The sequence below is a fragment of the Pseudorca crassidens genome, chromosome 11 (assembly GCF_039906515.1).
Source record: "Pseudorca crassidens isolate mPseCra1 chromosome 11, mPseCra1.hap1, whole genome shotgun sequence".
Taxonomy (NCBI): Eukaryota; Metazoa; Chordata; class Mammalia; order Artiodactyla; family Delphinidae; genus Pseudorca; species Pseudorca crassidens.
Genome location: NC_090306.1, coordinates 99,040,641 through 99,062,328, shown reverse-complemented (window position 1 = coordinate 99,062,328; position 21,688 = coordinate 99,040,641). Strand labels below are relative to the sequence as shown.

The following is a 21,688-nucleotide window of genomic DNA, read 5'->3' as shown; positions in this document are numbered from 1 at the left end:
TGTGTTATTTTTTGAATGTTTAACTCACTGTTTCGGCCAATAATTTATGGTAGAATAACAGTAAAAACAGCAAAATACGGTCCCTCGCCCAAAACTGGCGTCATCCCCCGCTGGTGCCTTTAAGGGGCGTGACCCGCCCGCCTCTCGGTGACGCCACTTCCGCTTCCTGCCGCACGCTGCCATTTCCACTTCTACCCTGCGACTTGCCTCAGACGTGAGGGCTGCAGCTCTGACGTCGCCTGTGCTCCTTGAAGAGTGACGGTACCACGGAACCGGAGCCATGGTGAGTGCGTGCTCGTGGCTGAAGGGCTGGGAAGTGGGAGACGGGGTTCCGTTCTCTCACTAACTTGTCGGGGGCTTAGAACGTGCGCCGTCTCGTCCGCCCGGCCCGGGCGGCCGTGTAGCGCCAAGCACTGTCTTCTCTCCCGACCCTAGCTTAGAAGTCTAGAGGACTCAGGGTCTCAGGTGCTGTGCTGGGGCTTCTTTCCGCAGTTTGTGCTCCTGGCCGAAAGCCTCCGGTGAGCAGAGGGGGCATGGCCCAACCTGGGAGAAAGAGACAAACCCACGTGGAGAGAGTTGAAAGCTGGATGGATGGGGAAACTTGGCTCCATCGGTTTTCTTTTTCTTTTGGGGGGATCGCTAGAGTATGGGGTGGAACCCTGGATTTGGATCAGCCCTCCCCTACCCCGCTTTCTCCATTGTTGATGTTCAGGAGAGGGAGCTCTCCATGGGTCTGCGCGCCTAGTGTCTGCCGCGAGTTACATGGGCCAGGGATTAAAGTGGCCTTTGGCGTTTGAGGGCTGTGGGGAACGTGGAGTGAACCCCAGCCTGGAATGCAGGAAAGACTCTTCCTGCGAGGCGGTAGCCTCTGAAATCTGAAGCGCTGGTAGCACCACGTGCGGCTCCTCTAAAACTCTTGGTGGTCTCCAACTTTTTAGTCAGATCTTGTGGCCTGGTAGCTAGTTTTGGTTGGCACTTAGTAAGGAGGGAAGAGTTTACAAAACACTGATTTCCGTAATGAGGTTTAATCCTTTTAACGGATTTTGGATCCTAGCGGTATCTCTCCTACTGCCCGCCCCGCCCGCATTTTGAAGCTGGTACGTGGCTGAGCCTAGAATTTAAAGCTTCTAAACCAGTGCTCATCTTTCGCAGTGCCGTGAAAAGTTTTGGAATCGGTTGATCTCAGTTTAAATGCATTTAGTAGACCTAATGCTTGGTATGGAGAGAGTGAGCATGCACTATTTGTTGTTAAATCAAAACCTTGCAGGTTTCGGCTGTCTGGTGTATGGGGAAATCAAACGCATCAAGCTACGGGTTACAGTTGCCTAGCAGTAAGATTTCATTCATTCATTCATTCATTCAGTTAGCCCTTGGAAAAATTAAAAGGTGAATAAATACACACTAAGCAAATTTCAGTTGCTATTTATAAGGTGGTTTGGTTTTAAAGTTGAGTGGAATTTTTGTTGTTGTTGACTTTTATTAAACCAATAAAGTGACTCTTCTTTGATCGTGTTGGATCTCCTGAAGTCTCCCCTTTTGTGCATTTTATGTTTATTAAGAGTTGAGAATCCTAATTTCCAGAGATGGGCTATTGGAAACTGCAATAAAAATATCTGGCATTTTAAAAAGTATATTTATGAGGAGTGATAGGAATAAAAGTGTTACTGGAACCTTTATTGTTTAAGAGGAGGGTGACATTATTGAGCATTAGATTTTGACAGACGTAAGTTGTGATTTCTCAGATAGCCACCAAAAGAATATAGATAAATAACTCCAAACCACTAGAGGGGAAAATAGTGGGGAGAAAAAACTCAAAGGAGGAAAGAGAGAAAAGGAAACCGAACAGGTGGGACAAATAGAAGGCTCAAAAGAAGGGAGATTTGGACCCAATATATTAGTACTTAAATAAATACAGGAATGGACTAAGTGCTTCAGTTAAAAGACAGGTTGAAGTAAAAAGAACGGGAAAAAAAATCAGTAAAGATAGTGGCTAAAAAATAAGGTACAAGTAAAATGAAAATGACATAATTACAAGAAGAAATAGACAAATATGCAATTATATAGCATTTAATTGATCGTGAAGCCAAAACATCAGTGTGGAAATAGAAGATTAGAGCAGCACTATGAATAAACTTGACCTAGTGGTCGTAGTGAAACCAGTGAATACTTTACCTATCAGTTATAGAAGACACTTCTCAAGCAGAGAACATTAATGAAAATTGGCCACCTACTGGGTCATAAAGCAAGTTAAACAACTCTTAAAAGATGATAATAATATAGACCATGGTCTCCCATCCAAAATACAAATGACTTAGAAATCAGAAACAAAGTGTTTAGAAAGAAGGTATAAAGAACTCGTGGGTCAAATGGAAAATATATAAGGGAAATTTGAAAACAACTGAACAATAATGAAAATACCACATATTGAGAGTATGTAGGGTACAAATGAAGCACTGGAACCTAAAATGCTTGGTGAGGGAGAAGTAACGTGAAAAGTCCCTTCTGGTGAGATTAATCAAGAAAATAAGCAAAAAGTTATAAATAAGGAGTAACAAACTTGAAGGAGATATAATTTGCAAACATTAAAAGAAAGGATATTATGAACAATGTGATATCTATAAATGTAGAAATTTAGATGAAATGAACAAATACCTGAAAAAATAGAATCAAAACCAATTCAAGTAGAAATAGGACGGCTGAATAATAATAAAGAAACTAAGTTAATGTACCGTATGTTAATTATAACTCAATAAGAAAAACTAAAGTTTTTTTGACATGAAAAAACTTTACACCTACTTTAAAAAATAGCTTTATTGAGATAATTTGCATACCATAAAGTTCCACTCTAAAAGTGTATAACTCAATGGTGATCATTTTGTAATGTATAGAAATATCAAATAACAGTGTTGTGTTTTGCACCTGGAACTAACACAATATTGTGGTCAATTATACATTAATTTTAAAAAACAAAACCAAAACAAGGTGGTAGTAGAAAAAAGTGTATAACTCAGTGGGTTTTCTTATATTTACAGAATTGTGCAACCATCATAAGAAAATATTAAAATTGGTTTTATCTCGGGAGTGTAAAAGTGGTTTAACATTAGAAAAACTTTAAGGAGAAAGGTCTAATTCATCCAACGCAGTACAAAAAACATGACAGAATTCAACATCAATTTTATTTATAACAGAAGAAATTCTTAGTATACTACGGAATAGAGTGAATTTTCTTAAGCTGAAATATCTTAAGAGTAAGTCTAAAAGATATTAAAACTTTTGGAGAAATTAAAAAGCTTTATTTAAAAGCACTAAAGGTAGATACATGTGTTTGAATGGGTTGACAGATTCTGTATCCTAAAGGTGTCTTATCCTAATTGGGATTACTTCAAATCTACAAATCAGTCCCAGCAGGCTTTTTTTGTACACCTTGAAAAAGCTGATTCTAGAATGTATGAAGAGAGCAAATAATTAGAGGTCTCCTCCAGCCCTTGCCTAATTCCTCACCACCCTGGGACCATTACAAATTCACCCAGTGCGATGTGTTGGTATTAGGGAACAGGCATCTTGGTGGAATCAGGTTATTGACGCCACTTCCCCTGACGTCACTTCCTGCTCCTCTGTGGGTGGGTCACTTCTTTGTCTTTGCGGCATCAGGCAGGAGACCGCCGAGGCGGACTCAGTGGTGAGTGTTCCCACTGGGCCATCACCCATGGGTCACCACCTAGAACCGCTGTGCCGCCGCGGCACCGCACACGTGTATAATCAGCAGCATCCAAACCCAGGGTTAGACGGCACCGCTGCGGGCGAACTGCTCAGTGCTCAGGAATGGTAACGTGGGCTGCACCCGGGTTATGTCTATAATAAAATATATATTTGTAAAAAGAATCACAGGGAAAACAAATGAGAAATTAATAAAAATGGTTAAAGTTGAGAGGTGAAGATGGGATAGAAGGAATGGAATAGGCCAGGCACCACCCAATTTGTTCCCTACGTGTGTTATTTTGAAACGGATCTATTGAGGTAGGATTTTTTTTTTTTTTTTTTTTTTTTTTTTTTTTGGTACGCGGGCCTCTCACTGCTGTGGCCTCTCCCGTTGCGGAGCACAGGCTCCGGACGCTCAGGCTCAGCGGCCATGGCTCACGGGCCCAGCCGCTCTGCGGCATGTGGGATTCTCCCGGACCGGGGCACGAACCCGTGTCCCCTGCATCGGCAGGCGGACTCTCAACCACTACGCCACCAGGGAAGCCCGAGGTAGCATTTTATCCATAGGTATTACAGTATGTGACTATAAAATAAGGATTTTCAACAACTGCAATGCCACTACAATACCCCAAAATTTAATAATTCCTTAATATCAAATATCTAGTATTAGAATCAAAGGCTGGGACTTCCCTGGTGATCCAGTGGTTAAGACTCCACAGCTTCCACTGCAGGGGGTGTGGGTTCGATCCCTGGTCGGGGAACTAAGATCCCGAATGCCCTGCGGTGCAGCCAAAAAAAAGAATCAAAGGCTGGATCAGATTTTTTCTTAGCTCTCCGCCCACGCCCCCCCACCCCAAGACAGCTTGATCACAGATGTTTTGTTAAGAGGGGCAGTGGTCACATGGTATTTTTTGTGATGTTGGTAGCTATTAAAATCAATGTCTGGATCCATTAATTTGGATTAAATTAGTATGGGTTGCAAGATGGTGCTATTTAATTTTATCATTCTTTCTTTATTAGGTGGAATACAGGAGAAACTTATCCTCGCTATTTGGTTACCTAGTAATACAGTCTGTATAGGAAAGGCAGGATAAATGCTCTACAGTTTACCTTTACCAGTTTTCAAAACACTGACTTTGGAACCATGTAGATGTTTTATATATTTTTAAGAATTTTTTTAAAAAGCAAACTAAATACGAAGGAGCCCTAATTGTATATCAAATTGATAACTACAGGAAAAAAATAATTTGAGTAACTTTTGAATATAATACTCTGGACGGCTTTAGTCAGATATATTCTAAGAATAAAAAGAAATGTTGACCTTATAGTTGGTGGAGGTAGTATTGGTTTAGCAATTCTGAAACAATTTTATATGTATTGTAGGGTAGAATAAATGAGAAAATATGTTGATGTTTTGGAAACCGGGATTCTTACTGAAAACAGAATAAGATTCAAATATTGAAGGGAATAGAGGGAACTTTGTGCTAGGTTTCTATAAATTATACCTTAGTTTAGATTTAGTAAATTCAGGGTGGAATATGGAAATCCAAATTTAGAGATTACCCCATGTGACTGAAATGGGTACTGAGCCATGGAAGCCTGTAATAATCCATTTGCAATAATATTAGCAAGCATTAGGCTAAAGAGGCAAAAATACATAAGCTTTAGTATACATTATTGGATTATGTAATTACTAATTTTTTTTTTCTTGAGCCTAATATTTTCATTTTTCTAAGTTGAGAGTGGGCAGGCCAGTGTCAATTATTAAATGTGTGTGTTTGGAGGGAGGGAGCAGGGAAGCTGACCATTGTCTCTCTCAATTGTTGACTGAAGTATTTTGTGACTTGTCTGGAACAACTTCTAGTTCAGTTTGACTCATGCTTTGATTTCCCCCCCGCCATAGACTGAGGCTGATGTAAATCCGAAGGCCTACCCTCTTGCAGATGCCCACCTCACCAAGAAACTATTGGACCTCGTTCAGCAGTCATGTAACTACAAGCAGCTTCGAAAAGGAGCCAATGAGGGTAAGGCAACCAGAGAGCGCTCCAGGAAGAGTGCTAAAGGCACTGTCCCTGTGTGGGGTCTCTGGACTAGATTTCCAGTATGGAAAGAGGGCTGGATGCTCTTGATTAGGCCCAACATGAAGACCTAGGAGCAGCAGAGTGTGGTCCGTGGGCTAGCACTGGGTCACAGAGATAAGCAATCAGGAATAAGTATTTGAACAATGCTGTGGTGCATTGAACTTGCTCGGTGAGTTGCATGTGGTATGAGCTTTCCAGAAGTATAGATCGTGGCAGATTGGGATGGTAAAACCCTGATCCTTGATCACAGAGTTTGAGAAGTGCTGCATTGCACTGCTTCGTGCTGGTAGAGGTTGTGTGAAAGCTGTTCGAGTCAGCCAGGCAAGGGGTGGTGGTGACTTGGATGAGTGTGGTAGCAGAGGACAGGAAAGAAGGGCTCTGATTTAGGATGTGTTTGGACAGAATTGATGGGTTTGATGTAGGGTTTGAGAAAGGCATTGGGGATGAGTAATTGGTGCTTGGCTCCCTATCACTTCCCAAGGCCACTATGGGGCACAGAATTGCTTAGTCCTGGACGTTTTGCCCAGTTTTCTTGCGCCTGTTTCTTTTCCTTGGAAATTGCTTTGTTGTGGCTTCCCTGCCCCAACCCCACATCACCTATTGGCCTCATGTTCTCTCTACAGCCACCAAAACCCTCAACAGAGGCATCTCTGAGTTCATTGTGATGGCTGCAGATGCCGAGCCCCTGGAGATCATCCTGCACCTCCCACTGCTGTGTGAGGACAAGAATGTGCCCTACGTGTTTGTGCGCTCCAAGCAGGCCCTGGGGCGAGCCTGTGGGGTCTCCAGACCTGTCATCGCCTGTTCTGTCACCATAAAAGAAGGCTCACAACTGAAGCAGCAGATCCAATCCATCCAACAGTCCATTGAAAGGCTCTTAGTCTAAACAGGTGGCCTCTGCCACACTCCCTGCTGCTGACTCCTACCCCAGGGGTTATGTATCGTTTGTCTGTTAGCATATAGTATTTCCAGCTACCTTCTACTGTTATAAAATATTTTAGTGCTCAATTTGGTTTTTGTATTTTTGTATTGTTTTTGTCTTGTTTTTAGGTTGTCATCTCCTCCCCAGCCTCTCCTGTAATCTCCACTTCCACTCTCTCTCTGCCATCTTATCCTCCCTTTTGGAAAATGCATGCCCAGAACAGGTGGAAGCAGGGTGGTTGATACCATTCAAAGGCAGGGAAGAGCCAAGGTAGAGATTTGGTTCCAGCCTTCAGATGCCACCTTCCTACTGTGCAGGGCATGATGGAAGTAAACACTGTCCACTTTGTATCCCTTGTGCCCAGCATACAGGATCGTGTTTGAATAATCAAGGGGTTTCCTTTGCTCTCTAGGACATTATGTATCATTTGGGGAGGAAGCATGTTTCTGTGAGGTTGTTGGGTGTATGTCCCAAGAGTCAGTTTCTGATGTACCCCTGCTGTTTGCTCTTGGTAATATATTTCCCCCCAACTCCCACCTATGCCTCTGAGGGTGGCAGGGCAGCAACATACCAAAGAGATACGCTGCAAAATTCCAGAGGCACCTTGGTGAGTGAGACATGGGACAGTTGACCTAGGTCTTGAAGATGTGGCAAGAGGTTCTGGAATGGAGGATTCTGGGCCAGTCATGGAGAACTGGAAGCTACAGCAAAGATGATGGAATTCAAGGGAACATCCTTGCTTTGGTGAATGGAGATTTCTTCAGTAGACACTTGGTACCAGCTCTGAGAGCCCTTACCCCTTGCCTATTTCCTGCCATGATGTGGGTCAGATGTGTGTATTCTCTGTCACATCAGAAGGACAGTGCTAATGTGTCATTCTTGTGAGCACCCTAATAAAGGAACACGTATATTCGTACTCCAGTTTAAAGAAGGTGTGATTCTTGTTAGGAGTCCAGCTGATACTTGAATGAAGCGTTAGAATGGTTACTAGTTTCTTGAACTTTTCACCAAGAAGGTGTGGAAAAGCCATGACCTCCACCAGATGATTTCTGGTAGTTCAAAATGTCTTGTTCAGTCATTGAGGTGTTGCTGTCACTCTAGAGCAGTATTTCTCAACCTCAGCTGCCCTGTATGTTGTAGAATGTTTAACAGCCTCCCTGGCCTTTACCCACTAGATGTCACTAGCAATCTTCCCCGTCTCCCCGGACATTGCCAACTGTTCCCTGGTGGCAGAGTCACGCCTGGTTGAGAATCACTGTTGCAGGACTAGGGCTCCTAGCAGTCCTCCACAGGTGCTAGAGAGCGGGGGAGCCGGTATTGCTGACTGAAGCTGCTGCCACCTCGCCTGCCGCATTACTCTCTATCTTAAAGTACCGTGAGAGCCTGACACCTCCTCTACCTTGAGAAATTTTCTTCCAAAGCACAAACAACTGGATACCATAATGGTCGTATTGATGAGAATGGATTACATTTAGTTTACTCTTGGCCAGCTTGGGCCAGTGTGACCACTCCAGCAGTGGGTTCCTAGGGAACCTAAAATCACCCTGTCATGCTAAGGCCTGTTCTGTACCTACTGAGCTCATCATCTCCCCCAGCACACTCCAGTGTTTATATACCCCGCCCCAACTCCCACCCCAAGCAGTTTTCTATCTATCTGTGGATGGTGGAGTCTGAGGTAGTACATACGTTCTTTTGTTGTATATGTATCTTTACAATCATACTCTAAAAGACTGAAGTAATTTGGGGGTGGAGGGAGATCAAGTAATCCAACCTCAGGAATTCCCTGGTGGTCCAGTGGTTAGGACTCTGAGCTTTCACTGCCAACGGCCCAGGTTCGATCCCTGGTCAGGGAACTAGGATCCCACAAGCCATGGGGCATGGCCAGAAGAAAATAAAAAAGATAATCCAACCTCCATTTAAATGGAAACTAGGGCATACCCACCAGAACCCTGAGAAATGGGGTGGGGCAGGGCTTCTGGAATCTTCATCTCTAGGGTCCATCTGGAGTGCTAACTCAGTTCCCACAGCTTCATCGTAATCCTTCAAAGGACAGGGCATCGATTTGTGATCACCCGAAAAAACTCCATGACTCTTCCCTGTTCCTAATGGCTCTGCTGTGTGTCTTGTGTCTGCCTCTCTGCCATGTTCTGTCTTTGCTCAGTGTTTCATATTTGGTTTCTTGAACACGTCAAATCTGTTTCTCAGATTCTTTGTACTTGGTATTCCTTTACTGCACTAGTGGCTTTCTCCTCATGCTAGTCTTAATTCAAGTACCACTTTTTAAGGGCCTTTCCTAGCTACATCTCATGTTTCCTTTACCCCTAGCACTGTAACATTCTGTTTTTTAACTTGTCCTTAGCTAATATCTGAGGTTGTTTTCTGCTTATTGCCCTTGTTAGGAACTTGTGTGACTGTGATCCCCTAGCACCTGCAGCAGTGCCCTAACACTGATGCTCCAAAAGTGTAGAATGAATAATTCCTAAAGCCTAGACATGCAAGCAAGAAGGAAATCTAGTAATTCCATTCAGTCACCTATGAAGTAGGTTGCAAATTTTTGTGTGTAAACATTTTATTTTGGAGAGAGAATCCATTAGGTCTCAAAGGGTCCTCTGACCTCAAACACTGGTTAGGAATTTCTGTTTTAGAATAAGTTTCCTGAAACTTTTCTCAAGAGGACCTATGATTAAGGAATATTTTTACATTAACAGTAATGGTCTTGTTAAAGAGATTATTCATTCTGTAGTATTCTTAAGTACTAAACAATGCATTTCCATTATCTTTAATCCCAAACTGATGTGACAAGGAAGGCAGGGAGAGGAGCTTGTTCTAGGCACTTAGTATCCCTGGGTTCCTCTTCTCAGTGTCAGCTAAGTTACATTTTGAAAAGTCAAGAATGTGCTTTAGCAGATATATCTGCTTGAGGGAGGTGGGGGCGTATAATTGCTTGTTTTCTGAAGGAAAAAAGTTTTTTAAGTAGCAAGTCAGTATTTTCCATGATACCCTGTGGCAGCCAGCCTCCAAAATGTTCCCCAGTGACACACACAGCCACCCCCCCGAGTTCATGCCCTTCTGTGTGAATGCTCTGAGACCAGCCTATACCAACTCAGAGCTGGTCTAGCTGCAGGACTCAGTATTATGGACTGACATGTGACTTTCAAGTTTCTATAAAAGACATTGCAGCTTCTGCCTTCATGTCTTTGGATCCCCGACTGTGACAGAAATCATAGCCATGTTATAAAGACTTCTAAGCAGCCTGTGGAAAGTGCCTTGAGGCCTCTAGCCAAAAGTCAGCACCAACTACCAGCTGTAGGAAATGAGTCTATCTCATCTGTACTTGAGGGATTTTAATTCATAGAGGTGACTGAGTGATGACATGGAGAAGTTGGTACTACTGAAAGAAGAATTTATTACTTTTCCCAAGAGAAGGGTGCCAGTGTGCCATGCAGGACCACAGGGAAAACACCAGGTTTTGGTCAGGCAGCAGAAGCAGGAGCAAGGGGAAAGCTTAGGCCACAGCCTTTATTGGGGTTTCTTTGGCAAAGGCAAGGCAGGGCAGAGTAAACAGCTTAGGATTGGCTAGTTTGAACAATTCTGGTGGGCTTTGGGCTATAAGGGTGGTCTCTAGTTGCCTGGTACCCTGCCCTGATAATTTAAGGCAAGGGCAATACTGGCTTGGTGTATGACGTAGATAAAGGAGGTGCTTGGCTTGCGTGAGAAGTATGCTCCCAAGTAAGTTTTTAACTGTCTTTAGTAACTACCTAGCCCTGGGAGGAGCAGTCTCTCCATCCATTTGTAAGGCCCCGCAGCTTATGTCAAAACATAAAATACAGAAAATAGAAAACGTGATTAATACAGCCTCCCTGCAAGTGGATCCTCCAGCCTCAGTCCAGCTTTCAGATGACAGCAGCCCTGGGCAACATCTTGAATGTAGCCTCATGATAGACTTCAAGCCAGAACCACCCAGCCTCTTCTTTCCCAAATTCCTTATCTACAAAAATGGTGAGAGAGAATATGTGGTTATTGTTGTTTTCAGGCTAACAGTTTTGGGGGTAATTTGTTACACAGCAATAGACAACTAAGGTTGGGAGGTAGATGAAGAAAAGCTGAGGCAGTCTTGTCAAAACAGCAGCAATAAATACGACCATGTCAAAATTGCTCTGGTGACAAAGAATGCCGGAAGTGCTAGCAGGGCCCACAGGTGAGAGGGTCCCAGCTGCTTGAGTACCCAGAAGTAAATTCTAGGTAGGACTGGCTTTCATATATGAGGCAGTCAGTTACAATGAAGATTACACATTCAGGGATAGTTTGGGCTCAAACCAGAAAGGCTGGATAGTCATCATAGCTGCTGGTCAAGAATAACAGGTGTGTGCTTTCCCTCCAAAACGGATTTGAGGTCGGAATTTCTGTTTGAGGGGGAGGGAGAGGAAGTGGATGACTAATCTCTCCCAGATTTCATGGTCCTGCTTTACTTTTCTTCTAATTTTTTAATAAGACATTACATCTAAACATTACAGGACTTCCCTGCCTGCCAATGCAGGGGACATGTGTTTGAGCCCTGGTCTGGGAAGATCCCATACGCTACAGAGCAACTAAGCCCGTGCACCACAACTACTGAGCCTGTGCTCTAGAGCCCCCGAGGCACAGCTACTGAGCCCGTGAGCCACAACTACTGAGTGCCACAACTACTGAGCCTGCGTGCCGCAACTATTGAAGCCCATGTGCCCAGAGCCCGTGTTCCACAATGAGAAGCCACTGCAATGAGAAGCCTGCACACCACAATGAAGAGTAGCCCCTGCTTGCTGCAACTAGAGAAAGCCCTCGTGCAGTAACGAAGACCCAACGCAGCCAAAAAATAAAAATTTAAAAAACAAAACAGGACAAAAAAAACTAAACATTAAGGGACATCCCTGGTGGCACAGTGGTTAAGACTCCACGCTCCCAGTGCATGGGACTGGGGTTTGATCCCTGGTCAGGGAACTAGATCCCACATGGATGCCGCAACTAAGAGTTCACATGCCACAACTAAGGAGCCGGTGAGCTGAAACTAAGGAGCCCCCAAGCTGCAACTAAGACCCAGTGCAACCAAATAAATATTAAAAAAATTACAGATGTTCCCTCTGCATTCAGCCAGGAGGCATATGCACCTATGCACATATGCTTGTTTGGTGCAGTTTTGGCCAAACATCCGTCCGTGCTCTCCAGCTCTTGCCCCGCCCCCGCCCCCGCCGCTGGCCGCTCAGAGGCGGATGCACCTCCCTGCCCTTCCCTACCCGCGTGGCTCCTAGCCCTCCTAGCCGCGAGGTCTGCGGCGCGCATGCGCAGGCCGTTTCGTCCAATCATTGGCCGCGCGTCACCAGCACCTGCAGGAGCGAAGCGTGTTTGCAGCCAGAGAAGTTAGAAGGATAAGAGTTAGTGCCTATTGAGTACCGTGCCCATTTACGTGTTTTCTCATTTATTTTCCATATTCCACGTTATTATTCTTATTATAAATATGATGAAACTGAGGCTTGAAAATGCCAGGTAAATTGCCGGTGGTCACTTGTACGTATGTGATGGAGCCAAGATGCAAATTTACTAAATCTGACTTGTGAGTTTACAAAAGCCCAACCAGATTATGTCTGGACATGATGTTTCTCTCCTGGGGAGCTCAAGAGCAGAGAAGGCAAACACTATTAATTTACAGAGAAACTGAGATCACATAGTTGCTCTTTATCACAGACCTCAGTGGTTATTTTTCTAACATTCATATTACTGGTGCTTTGTTGGACCCTTGAACTCTTTCCTTCTCTCCATTTTGTAAATAGGAGAACAGAGGAGAAGGAGCCTACACTTGGGTAAGGTCCTGCAGGAGTGCACAGAGAAGCCTGGGACTCACTAGGTTTCCTCCTCACTAGCCAAGAAATCCAGGCTTGAAAAGAAAGGCCCAGCAGTGGTACTCATTCTTACCTTCCTACTTATGGTGACTAGCCTGATTCTAATCTACCTTTGTGGTATTAGTAACCCTCTCTAGAACCCAGAGTTTCCAAGCATGCTTCATTTAACGGGGATGGTCTTATTTCTCAACAACAAGAATGAATAAGTACTATATTAAATGGTTTTGCATTATTTTGCTGTATCCTCAAAGGCATCTCTTCTAATTGAAGAATTATTTTCCCTCTCCCCCAGATAAGGAAAGAAATCCAAACAAGAACATAACATCTCCTTTCCAAACAAAAACAAGCAAAAAGAAGTTAAAAAAAAAAACTTATAAAAATCAGAGCAAAGAATCCAAAACTGAAAAATCTCTTCCAAGAGTAATCTGACCCCTCCAACACTCACCTCATGAGATGCTCATTCTAGTTTTGAAAGACACAGGACCTACAAGCCATCCTCAGAGGATAAAAACCCTTCCATCTCCTTCCTTCTCTCAGGCTAATTCTTCAAAGCAATAGCTGCAGGAAGAGCAGGAAAGGGGCAGGGAGGATAGAGGGATGGGAAAGGGAAGAAAACAAAGAGAGACACTCCCCTCCTCTTCCTCTTTTCCTGACACTAGGACCCTTCCTTTTTCCCTTCTCCCATCGAACCTCTCTGTATCTTCTTGAACTTCCTACAGCACCCTGAAAATAACAGGAATAACTCATTTCACTTACACTGCAACCCAAACTCTCAGGGCAACAGAAAATGTGTATCTCTTCTTCTTATACTTGAGTGTCACATTAAGAAAATACAACATGAGGGGGGGTTGCTATTTACTCATGAAGCAAGTGGTACCAGAATTAGAAATGTTGCCTCCTTATTACTTCTGAAATGTGATCTTTAGTTCTTCAATATGACACATTTAAAGGAAAACAGGTGGGAGGACAGAGGATCAGGAGAATATAACCTTACTAGGGCTTGTCATTCCTAAACTATGTTCACCTGTCCTTAATTGTCACACTCTTCCCTACCCTCATTGATATTTATTTTGTTTCCATTGTGATGAAATGCGTTCCCAGTGGGAGAGAAAATTAAGCTAACAGCCAATGGCATCTTTGGATGCAAAGCAGACACATCTTTCTCTTTTATACTATAGAACAATATATAGTACAAAGTTAGGGCTCTTTATTCAGACAGTAGAGTAAGGCACAGCAAAGTGAGATGGCAATGCTCTCTCCATGACAACAGAAAGTCTCATAAACAAAGTCCTTGGCTTCTGTCAGCCAGACTCTCCCTGGCTCAGGAGAAACATGTTTTAACTTGATAAAAACAAAACCAGGCCACCTGGCTGCAATGTGGAAGGGTAACTGGCTGTATGGTCTCTGGTCAGGCCTTCTGGAAGCGCTTGGTGAGCGCATCCAGCAGCTCCTGCTTCTTTGTCCCGCTCTTCAGCCCGTACACCCTGCAGGCTTCCTTCAGTGTGGGCACAGTGAGCTTACCCAGTGTGCCCTTGCTGACGTGGGCCTTCAGCTCCTCTTCAGATAACTCCACCTTGGGCCTTTTGCTTCCAGAATTTTCATCACCTGGGGAAACAGGTCAGGTGGGAGTGATTGGAAATGCTACCAGTGGGATCCCAGCTATACTGCACGGGGGCCCTCGTATGATCTGGGCTGCAGTTAACCATCTTCCATAAAGCTGTGATGCCTACCTAGAACACCATGGGGAAGACAGATGTCTTGATAAGGCAGCTTCAGTTAAACACAAAAAAATGTATCATGTCTAGGAGGGAGTTAAAAGTAGTGAATCCTATCAGTTTACCCGAAACTGCTGATCACGCTGGGTGAGCAAGTCATTCCTTCCTTCCTTTCTTCATTCGAAAAGATTTATACTTTCAAACTATACTACAAAGCTACAGTGATCAAAATAGTATGATATTGGCCCCAAAACAAGACACATAGGTCAATGAAACAGATGGAGAGCCCAGAAATGAACCCACACTTATATGGGTAATAAATCTATGACAAAGGAAGCAAGAATATACAATGGGAAAAAGACAGCCTCTTCAATAAATGGTGTTGGGAAAACTGGACAGCTACATGCAAAAGAATCAAACTTTCTCAGACCATATTTTAAAAAGACCTCAAAATAAATTAAAGATTTTTTAAAGATTAAAAAATAAAGATTAAATGTAAGACCTGAAACCATAAAACTTCTAGATGAAAACACAGGCCGTATGCACTTTGATACTAGTCTTAGCAATATTTTTTTGGATATGTCTCCTCAGGCAAGGGAAACAAAAGAAAAAATAAACAAATGGGACTATATAAAACTAAAATGCTTTCACACAGCAAAGGAAACTACCAACAAACAAAAAGGCTGCCTACTGAACGGAAGAAGATATTTGCAAATGACGTATCAGACAAGAGATTAATATCTGAAACATGCAAAGAACTCAACATCAAAACAACAAACAACCCAATTGAAAATGGGCAGAGGACCTGAAAGTCCATTTTTCCAAAGAAGACAATACAGATGGCCAACAGGCACATGAAAAGATGCTCAACATCACTAATCATCAGGGAAGTGCAAATCAAAACCACAGTGAGATATCCTTACACCTGTCAGAATGGCTATTATCAAAAAGACAACAAATAACAAGAGTGGAGAAAAGGGAACCCTCATGTACCATTGGTGGTAATGTAAATTGGTTAATGGAAAATAGTATGGAGATTCCTCAAAAATTAAAAACAAAACTACCATACAAGCCAGCAATTCCACTTCTGGACATTTATTTGAAGAAATACAAAACACTAATTAAAAAGATACATGCACCCCTATGTTCACTGCAGCATTATTTACAACAGCCAAGATATGGATGCAACCTAAGTGCCCATAAATAGATGAACGGATAAAGAAAATGTGGTACACATATATGCAATGGAATATTAGCCATAAGAAAGAATGAAATCTCGCTATTTGTGACCACACAGATGGACCTAGAGTGCATTATACTAAGTGAAATAAGTCCGACAGAGAATAGCAAAAACTATATGATTTCACTTATATGCGGAATCTACAAAACAAAACAAATGAAAAAACATAACCAAACAGAAACAGAGTCATAGATACAAAGAACAAATAGATGGTTGCCAGGGCGGCCTGAGGGGAGGAGAGAAATAGGTGAGGGAGATTAAGAGTATAAGCTTTTTTCAGTTACAAAATAAATGAGTCACAGGAATGAAATGTAAACTGTGGGGAATATAGTTAATAATTATGTAACATCTTTGTTTGGTGACACATGACAACTAGACTTATCGCAGTGATCATTTTGAAATGTATAGCAATATTGAATCACTATGCTATGTACCAGAAACTAACATTGTGTTGGAGGTCAATAATACTTCACAAACAAACAAACAAACAAACTCATTGAAAAAGGGATCAGATTTGTGGTTACCAGAAGTGGGGAGTAGGGGCAAGGAGAACTCGGTGAAGGCAGTCAAAAGGTACAAACTTCCACTTACAGAATAAAGAAGTACTAGGGATGGAATGTACAACGTGATAAAGATAATGAACACTGCTGTATGTTACATATGAAGATTGTTAGGAGAGTAAATCCTAAGAGTTCTCATCACAAGGAAAAAAAAATTTTTTTTCTATTTCTTTAATGTTGTATCTACATGAGATGCTGGATGTTCACTAAACCTAATGTGGTCATCTTTTCATGATATATGTGAGTCAAATCATTATGTTGTAGGGACTTCCCTACAACACTGGTGGTGCAGTGGTTAAGAATCCGCCTGCCAATGCAGGGGACATGGGTTCGATCTCTGGTCCAGGAAGATCCCACATGCCGTGGAGCAACTAAGCCCATGCGCCACAACTATTGAGCCCACATGCCACAACTACTGAAGCCCGTGCGCCTAGAGTCCATGCTCCACAACAAGAGAAGCCACCGCAACGAGAAGCCCGTGCACAGCAATGAAAACTAGCCCCTGCTCGCCACAACTAGAGAAAGCCCGCGCAGCAACGAAGACCCAATGCAGCCAAAAATTCAAAAAATAAATAAATTTATTTTTAAGAAAACCATTATGTTGTACACCTTAAACTTATACAATGGTGTATGTCAATTATATATCAATAAAACTGGAAACAAAACAAAACAAAAAGCATTTACAGAGCACCTTGTCAGTACCATGGTGCTATGCTAAGTGATAAGGACATGCAGGCTGAGTGAGATAAACAAATATATAAATCACACTCATGCAGGTGTGAAAAGTTCTGACAGCACACAGGGCACTGGAGGAATCACTTCTGATGCAAAAGGGAGAAAGCGCAATGACCACAAACCTAACCTCTCATAGCTCCACTTCCTCATGGGTCTCAGGGGCAAGCAAGGCCCAAATTTGGCTTTACTTGAGCAAAGATAGTTAAAACGATTACAACCTAAGACAGAATTATTCCCAAATGCTGAGGAATTCACAACGTGCTGTCCTGAAAAATGTGAGAGTCGCAGTAAAGACATTTTGTTTGGGTCCAGCAGTAAGAAAAAGGACAGTCTAGTAGGAAAAATGGTTAAAGCCCCAAACTGGGAGTTCACAGAAAAAAAAAAGTCCAGTAAAACTACATCTTACTCATAACTGAAGAACTGCAAATCAAAACAGAATACATTTTCCCTCTATTATTTTTTTGTGAATATATAATTTTTAAAGTATATAAAGTCTACAATTGGTGAGAGTGTAGGGAAACACACCAATCCCTTCTTGGATAGGGTATAAACTATCACTTTTTCAGAGGCAAACTGGCAATTCTTATCAGAATTTAAATGCCTACACCTTGACCCAGCAATTCCACTGCTAAGAATTTATGCTGTGTAACTGCTCACACCAGTATGCAATGGTGGTTCCTGTTCACTGCACTATCCATCAGTAAAGGTCAGTAAAGGTCTGGTTGGATAAATTGTGTATATCTATCCAATGAAGTACTCTGTAGCCTTATTTTTTTTTAAGTAGGTAGATATGTGAGTGTAGATATAAATACCTGCCCAACATATATAGCTGAGTAACAAAATAAACTAGAAAACAATGTGAATATTGTTTCATTTGTGCTGAAATATGTTGTGTTAGTAAATATGTAGGTTTGTATAGCAATTTCTGAAAGGACATTATCCTCTGTGATAGGACTATAAAGGCAACTTTAAAAAATAACCCACTGGGAATTCCCTGGCGGTCTAGTGGTTAGGACTCCACGAGTTCACTGCTGAGGGCCTGGGTTCAATCCCTGGTCAGTGAATTAAGATCCTGCAAGCCGCACGTGTGGCCAAAAAGAAAAACAAACAAAGCAAAACAAAACCAAAAAAAACCCAAAAACCCACTGAACGTCCACACCCAGCTCCTTACCTTGTTTTCGCTTGGGAACTTTTTCCTCAGGATTGTAATCTGGTGGGTAGACAAGTTCCTTAAACTCATCCACCAGGGAGCCCAGTCTTCTGTCCATTACTTCAACCTTGGGCACTAGAAAATAAAAACACAAGAAGAGTGGCCTGTGAAGTCACAAGCCCTGGCTTCCTGTCCAGTTCAACTCTACTGGGACCGGAGGAGAAAATACTTAGTTGCTGAGATGGGGGAGGGTCCACAAGTCAGCTGAGCTGGCCATGAATACATTTGCTCGAAGTCTAACATTTACCAAGTAGCTTTTAACAATTGTACTTAATGAGCACTTTTGACAACCAGGCACTCTCCTAAATGCTTTAAACTTATTATTTTTATTTAGTCCTCCTAACAATCTCTGGGGTAGGTAAACCTGTCTTCCCGTTTTACAGAGGTGGAAATCAGAGACGTTAAATGACTTTCCTGAAGTCAAACAGCTGGGAAGCGGTAGAGTTGAGAACCGGGCTAGACCCTGTGGATTCAAACAAGAGTCTGTACCCTCAGGGCTTACAGTCCACGCGCCATAAGGAGGTGGTAAAAACACCAATGCAATAGAGCTGCACAGTGCCATGAAGAAAGGGACCGTACAGGGCACGCTGGAACACAGGAGGGGTCAGGAAGGACTCTGTGCAGCACAGTCTCGCAAGCTGAGTGTCCTTCCTCAGGCAGATACTAGTCTAAGCAGAAGGCACAGGGGTGAGAGACAGCCAGTGACACACAGCTTGCAGGCAGGGTGTGAGATGGGCAGGACCAGCAAGGAGGCTAGAAAGACAAGCATGGCGAGGTCATGGAAGCCTCGAATGCCTGCCCAGGAATTAGGCCTTATCCTAAAAGCAGTGGGGAACCTTTGAAGGTCTACAAGCAGGGGAGCGACGTGATCAGATGGACGTTTTAGATCACCCTGCCTGCCAGCTGTGTAGAGTATCAATTGACGGAAGGTGAGACAGAAGGCTGAAGCAGTGTGTGTGAGTGGGGCGGCTGGGGGGTGGCAATGGGACTGTAACTTGAGAAGTGACAGCACTGGCAGGACTTATGGACGGAATAAGAGGTGTGGGGGTGGGTGGGGGAGGAGGTGAGTGGTTGGGGTGGCAGGAACATTCCCCAAGGCAAATGCAATAGGCAAAGGAAGCTCTGGGGGAAAGATAATATTTTTATTTCCTTTCTTACAGCTGTATAGCTTGTAGAGCTTTTGCTGAGAGCTGGGTCACATCAAGGACAAGCATGATGAGATGAATATCTCATCTCCTCATGTGACCACGTTTGCCAAGTACAGAGGGGAGCTCCTGCCCTGTGGTGTATGTACCTACAAGACGGCAGAACGTCACCGTCAAACTGCGCTACCACCGTGTCAGAAGCCCCATGTTCCAGGTTACAGGAATCTCTACTAGAGCTTTGGTTCTCAACCTGGGGACTTTTAAAGAGTACTGATGCCCAGGAGATTCTTATTTAATTGGTCTGGGGTGAGGCCTAAAGAGCCAGATTTTTTTTTAAGTCCCCCAGATGAGTCTGCTGTATAGCTGAAGTTGAGAACCAATGTGCTAGAGGCAGTGGCATGTCTCAGAATCACCGGGAAGGCTTGTTAAAACACATGTTGCTGGGGACTTCCCTGGCGGTCCAGTGGTTAAGACTCTGAGCTTCCAATACAGAGGGCACGGGTTCGACCCCTGGTTGGGGAATTAAGATCTCACATGCCACACGGCATGGCCAAATACAATAAAATAAAACACACGTTGCTGGGCCTCAACCTGAGTTTCAAATTCAGTCAGCTTGGGGTAGGGCTCAAAAGGTGCATTTCTGACAAGTTCCCAGGAGATACCAGTGCTGCTGGTCCAGGGACCACACTTAGAACCACTGATGTAGCCTGATGAGGCCATGCAGGGACAAGTGAGAGGACAGAGAAAGATGGCGCCCAGGATCACCCAGCACACTTCCATGTTAGAGGAGAAAAAAGGGAAGCAGGTCCAGCAAAGAAGTCTTAGGGTCTCCACAGGCATAGGAGAAAAACCAAAACAGTATGGTGTGACAAAGCCAAAAGAAGAAAGAAAACAATTTTGAGTCTTTGATAAGGTATTTATTAAAAGAAAGCCTTATGGCTTCCCTGGTGGCACAGTGGTTGAGAGTCCGCCTGCCGATGCAGGGGACACGGGTTCGTGCCCCGGTCCGGGAAGATCCCACGTGCCGCAGAGCGGGTGGGCCCGTGAGCCATGGCCACTGAGCCTGCGCATCCAGAGCCTGTGCTCCACAATGGGAGAGGCCACAACAGTGAGAGGCCCGCATACTGGGAAAAAAAAAAAAAGAAAGCCTTATTGTGTCACAGAGAAGCAGACACATTTGATTAGAACTGAGCGAGGGATGTGAAAGAACAAAGAGTCAAAGGGGTCACATGTTTGAGCAGTAGGATACCCAGGGCCTTCAATAGATGTCACCTGGGCAGCTGGAAGCTTTGGCCAGAGCTTAGAGGAAAGGACAGGGCTGGAGATACAGGTTTGGGGGTTGTGGGCATGAGGTCATACTTAAGGCTATGGGAGTGGATAACATAACCAACAGAAAGGAGAGAAGAAAGGGCTAAAGACAGGAACCTGAGACATTTAGCTTACAAGAAACACTACAGCAGCCAAAATTGTTTTTGAAAAATAGAAGTAGAAAGAGAAAAACAAGACTTTCTCCCAAAAAGTATAGGGCCAGAAGAGAGAATGCAAGAGGCTGGGGCGCTAGTAAGTAGAGCACACGGCTGTGGAATAAAGGAGAACAACTGTGTTCTGAGCACCTTCCCGAGTGTCAGGGCCTATATTTTGTTAACACCTTGTAAGGACAGATCATTATCCCCATTTTACCAATAAGGAAACTGGGCTTCAGTGAGATTAAGTATTGTTCCAAGGCCACGCAATTTAATAAGTGCCAGAGAGCTGGGATTCAAATCTACCTACATCGAGTGTTTCCAAAGTCTGTGTCTCTAGCCATCTTGCTAGAGACTAGGCAATTGACTTCCTGATCTGCCTAAAGGCCATAAAGGAAGAGATGGGCTGCCTCACTCAAGGGTTCTTCTTCTGCCAGGCCCAGCTGACAGTCACCACCATGACACACGTCCAACAACTCATGCTTTTAATGCTGGCGCTAGCATGAAAGAGATCAATAATAACTGGGAAGCTAAGCAGGCCGAACTAACTGTTCTGATCTTTTCAACCTCTGTCAAGAGTCTTTATTAAATCCAATCTGTTTTCCAGTGGGTATTTACTTACATTGCTAAACTTCATGCGTCCTCTTATGAAGTACATGAGAGAACCACAATCCAGAAAGGGACCAGCAGAGAGCTCAGAACACCTCAGCCTGGGAGGCCAGGCAAATGTCCTCCATGCTGGGTAACGAGGTCCATTTTCTCAGGGCAGAGCACGCCGTCTGATGGAGCAGCAGTAAGGTAAGCATAGTGGTTCAGAGCAAGGGCTCTGGGCCAGACTCACTGGATTCTGCGCCGACAGCCACCGCTTACTACTTAGTGCAAATCACTCCCTTCCCTGCAAACTAGGGACAGTGACAGAACCTACCTCATAGTCACGCAGAATAAATGAGTCAACACACAGGACAACAAGGCCTGGCACACAGTAAGCACTCAATAAATGTTGCAGATTTTTGTTTTTAACTTTTACCAACATGTAGTCATGGAT

The 21,688-nt window shown here is 43.6% G+C and overlaps 2 protein-coding genes across 7 annotated transcripts in view; one reads left to right on the top strand and one right to left on the bottom strand.

Annotated features, from left to right (window-relative positions):
- Positions 1–132: 132 nt before the first annotated feature.
- On the top strand, positions 133–6,788 carry SNU13 (small nuclear ribonucleoprotein 13). Of its 2 annotated transcripts, none has more exons than XM_067698240.1 (3): positions 133–283; positions 5,603–5,723; positions 6,404–6,788. In XM_067698240.1, the coding sequence occupies exons 1-3, from the start codon at positions 281–283 to the stop codon at positions 6,664–6,666; spliced, it is 387 nt and encodes a 128-aa protein (XP_067554341.1). In that variant the 5' UTR covers positions 133–280; the 3' UTR covers positions 6,667–6,788. The 2 variants fall into 2 exon arrangements, with proteins under 2 accessions (XP_067554341.1, XP_067554342.1); XM_067698241.1 differs by lacking the exon at positions 133–283 and adding an exon at positions 3,686–3,825.
- Positions 6,789–13,711: 6,923 nt separating this feature from the next.
- Positions 13,712–21,688, bottom strand: part of XRCC6 (X-ray repair cross complementing 6) — a 29,605-nt gene continuing 21,628 nt past the window's right edge. For 4 of the 5 annotated variants that reach the window (XM_067698234.1, XM_067698238.1, XM_067698239.1 and 1 more), the window contains 2 exons: positions 17,997–18,110; positions 13,712–14,180 (listed from right to left, as the gene is read on the bottom strand). In XM_067698234.1, the coding sequence (XP_067554335.1) occupies positions 13,984–14,180; positions 17,997–18,110 (311 nt within the window). In that variant the 3' untranslated portion in view covers positions 13,712–13,983. Of the gene's footprint in view, positions 14,181–17,996; positions 18,111–19,317; positions 20,305–21,688 lie in introns of those variants that run through there. The other variant, XM_067698237.1, reaches the window with a different exon arrangement.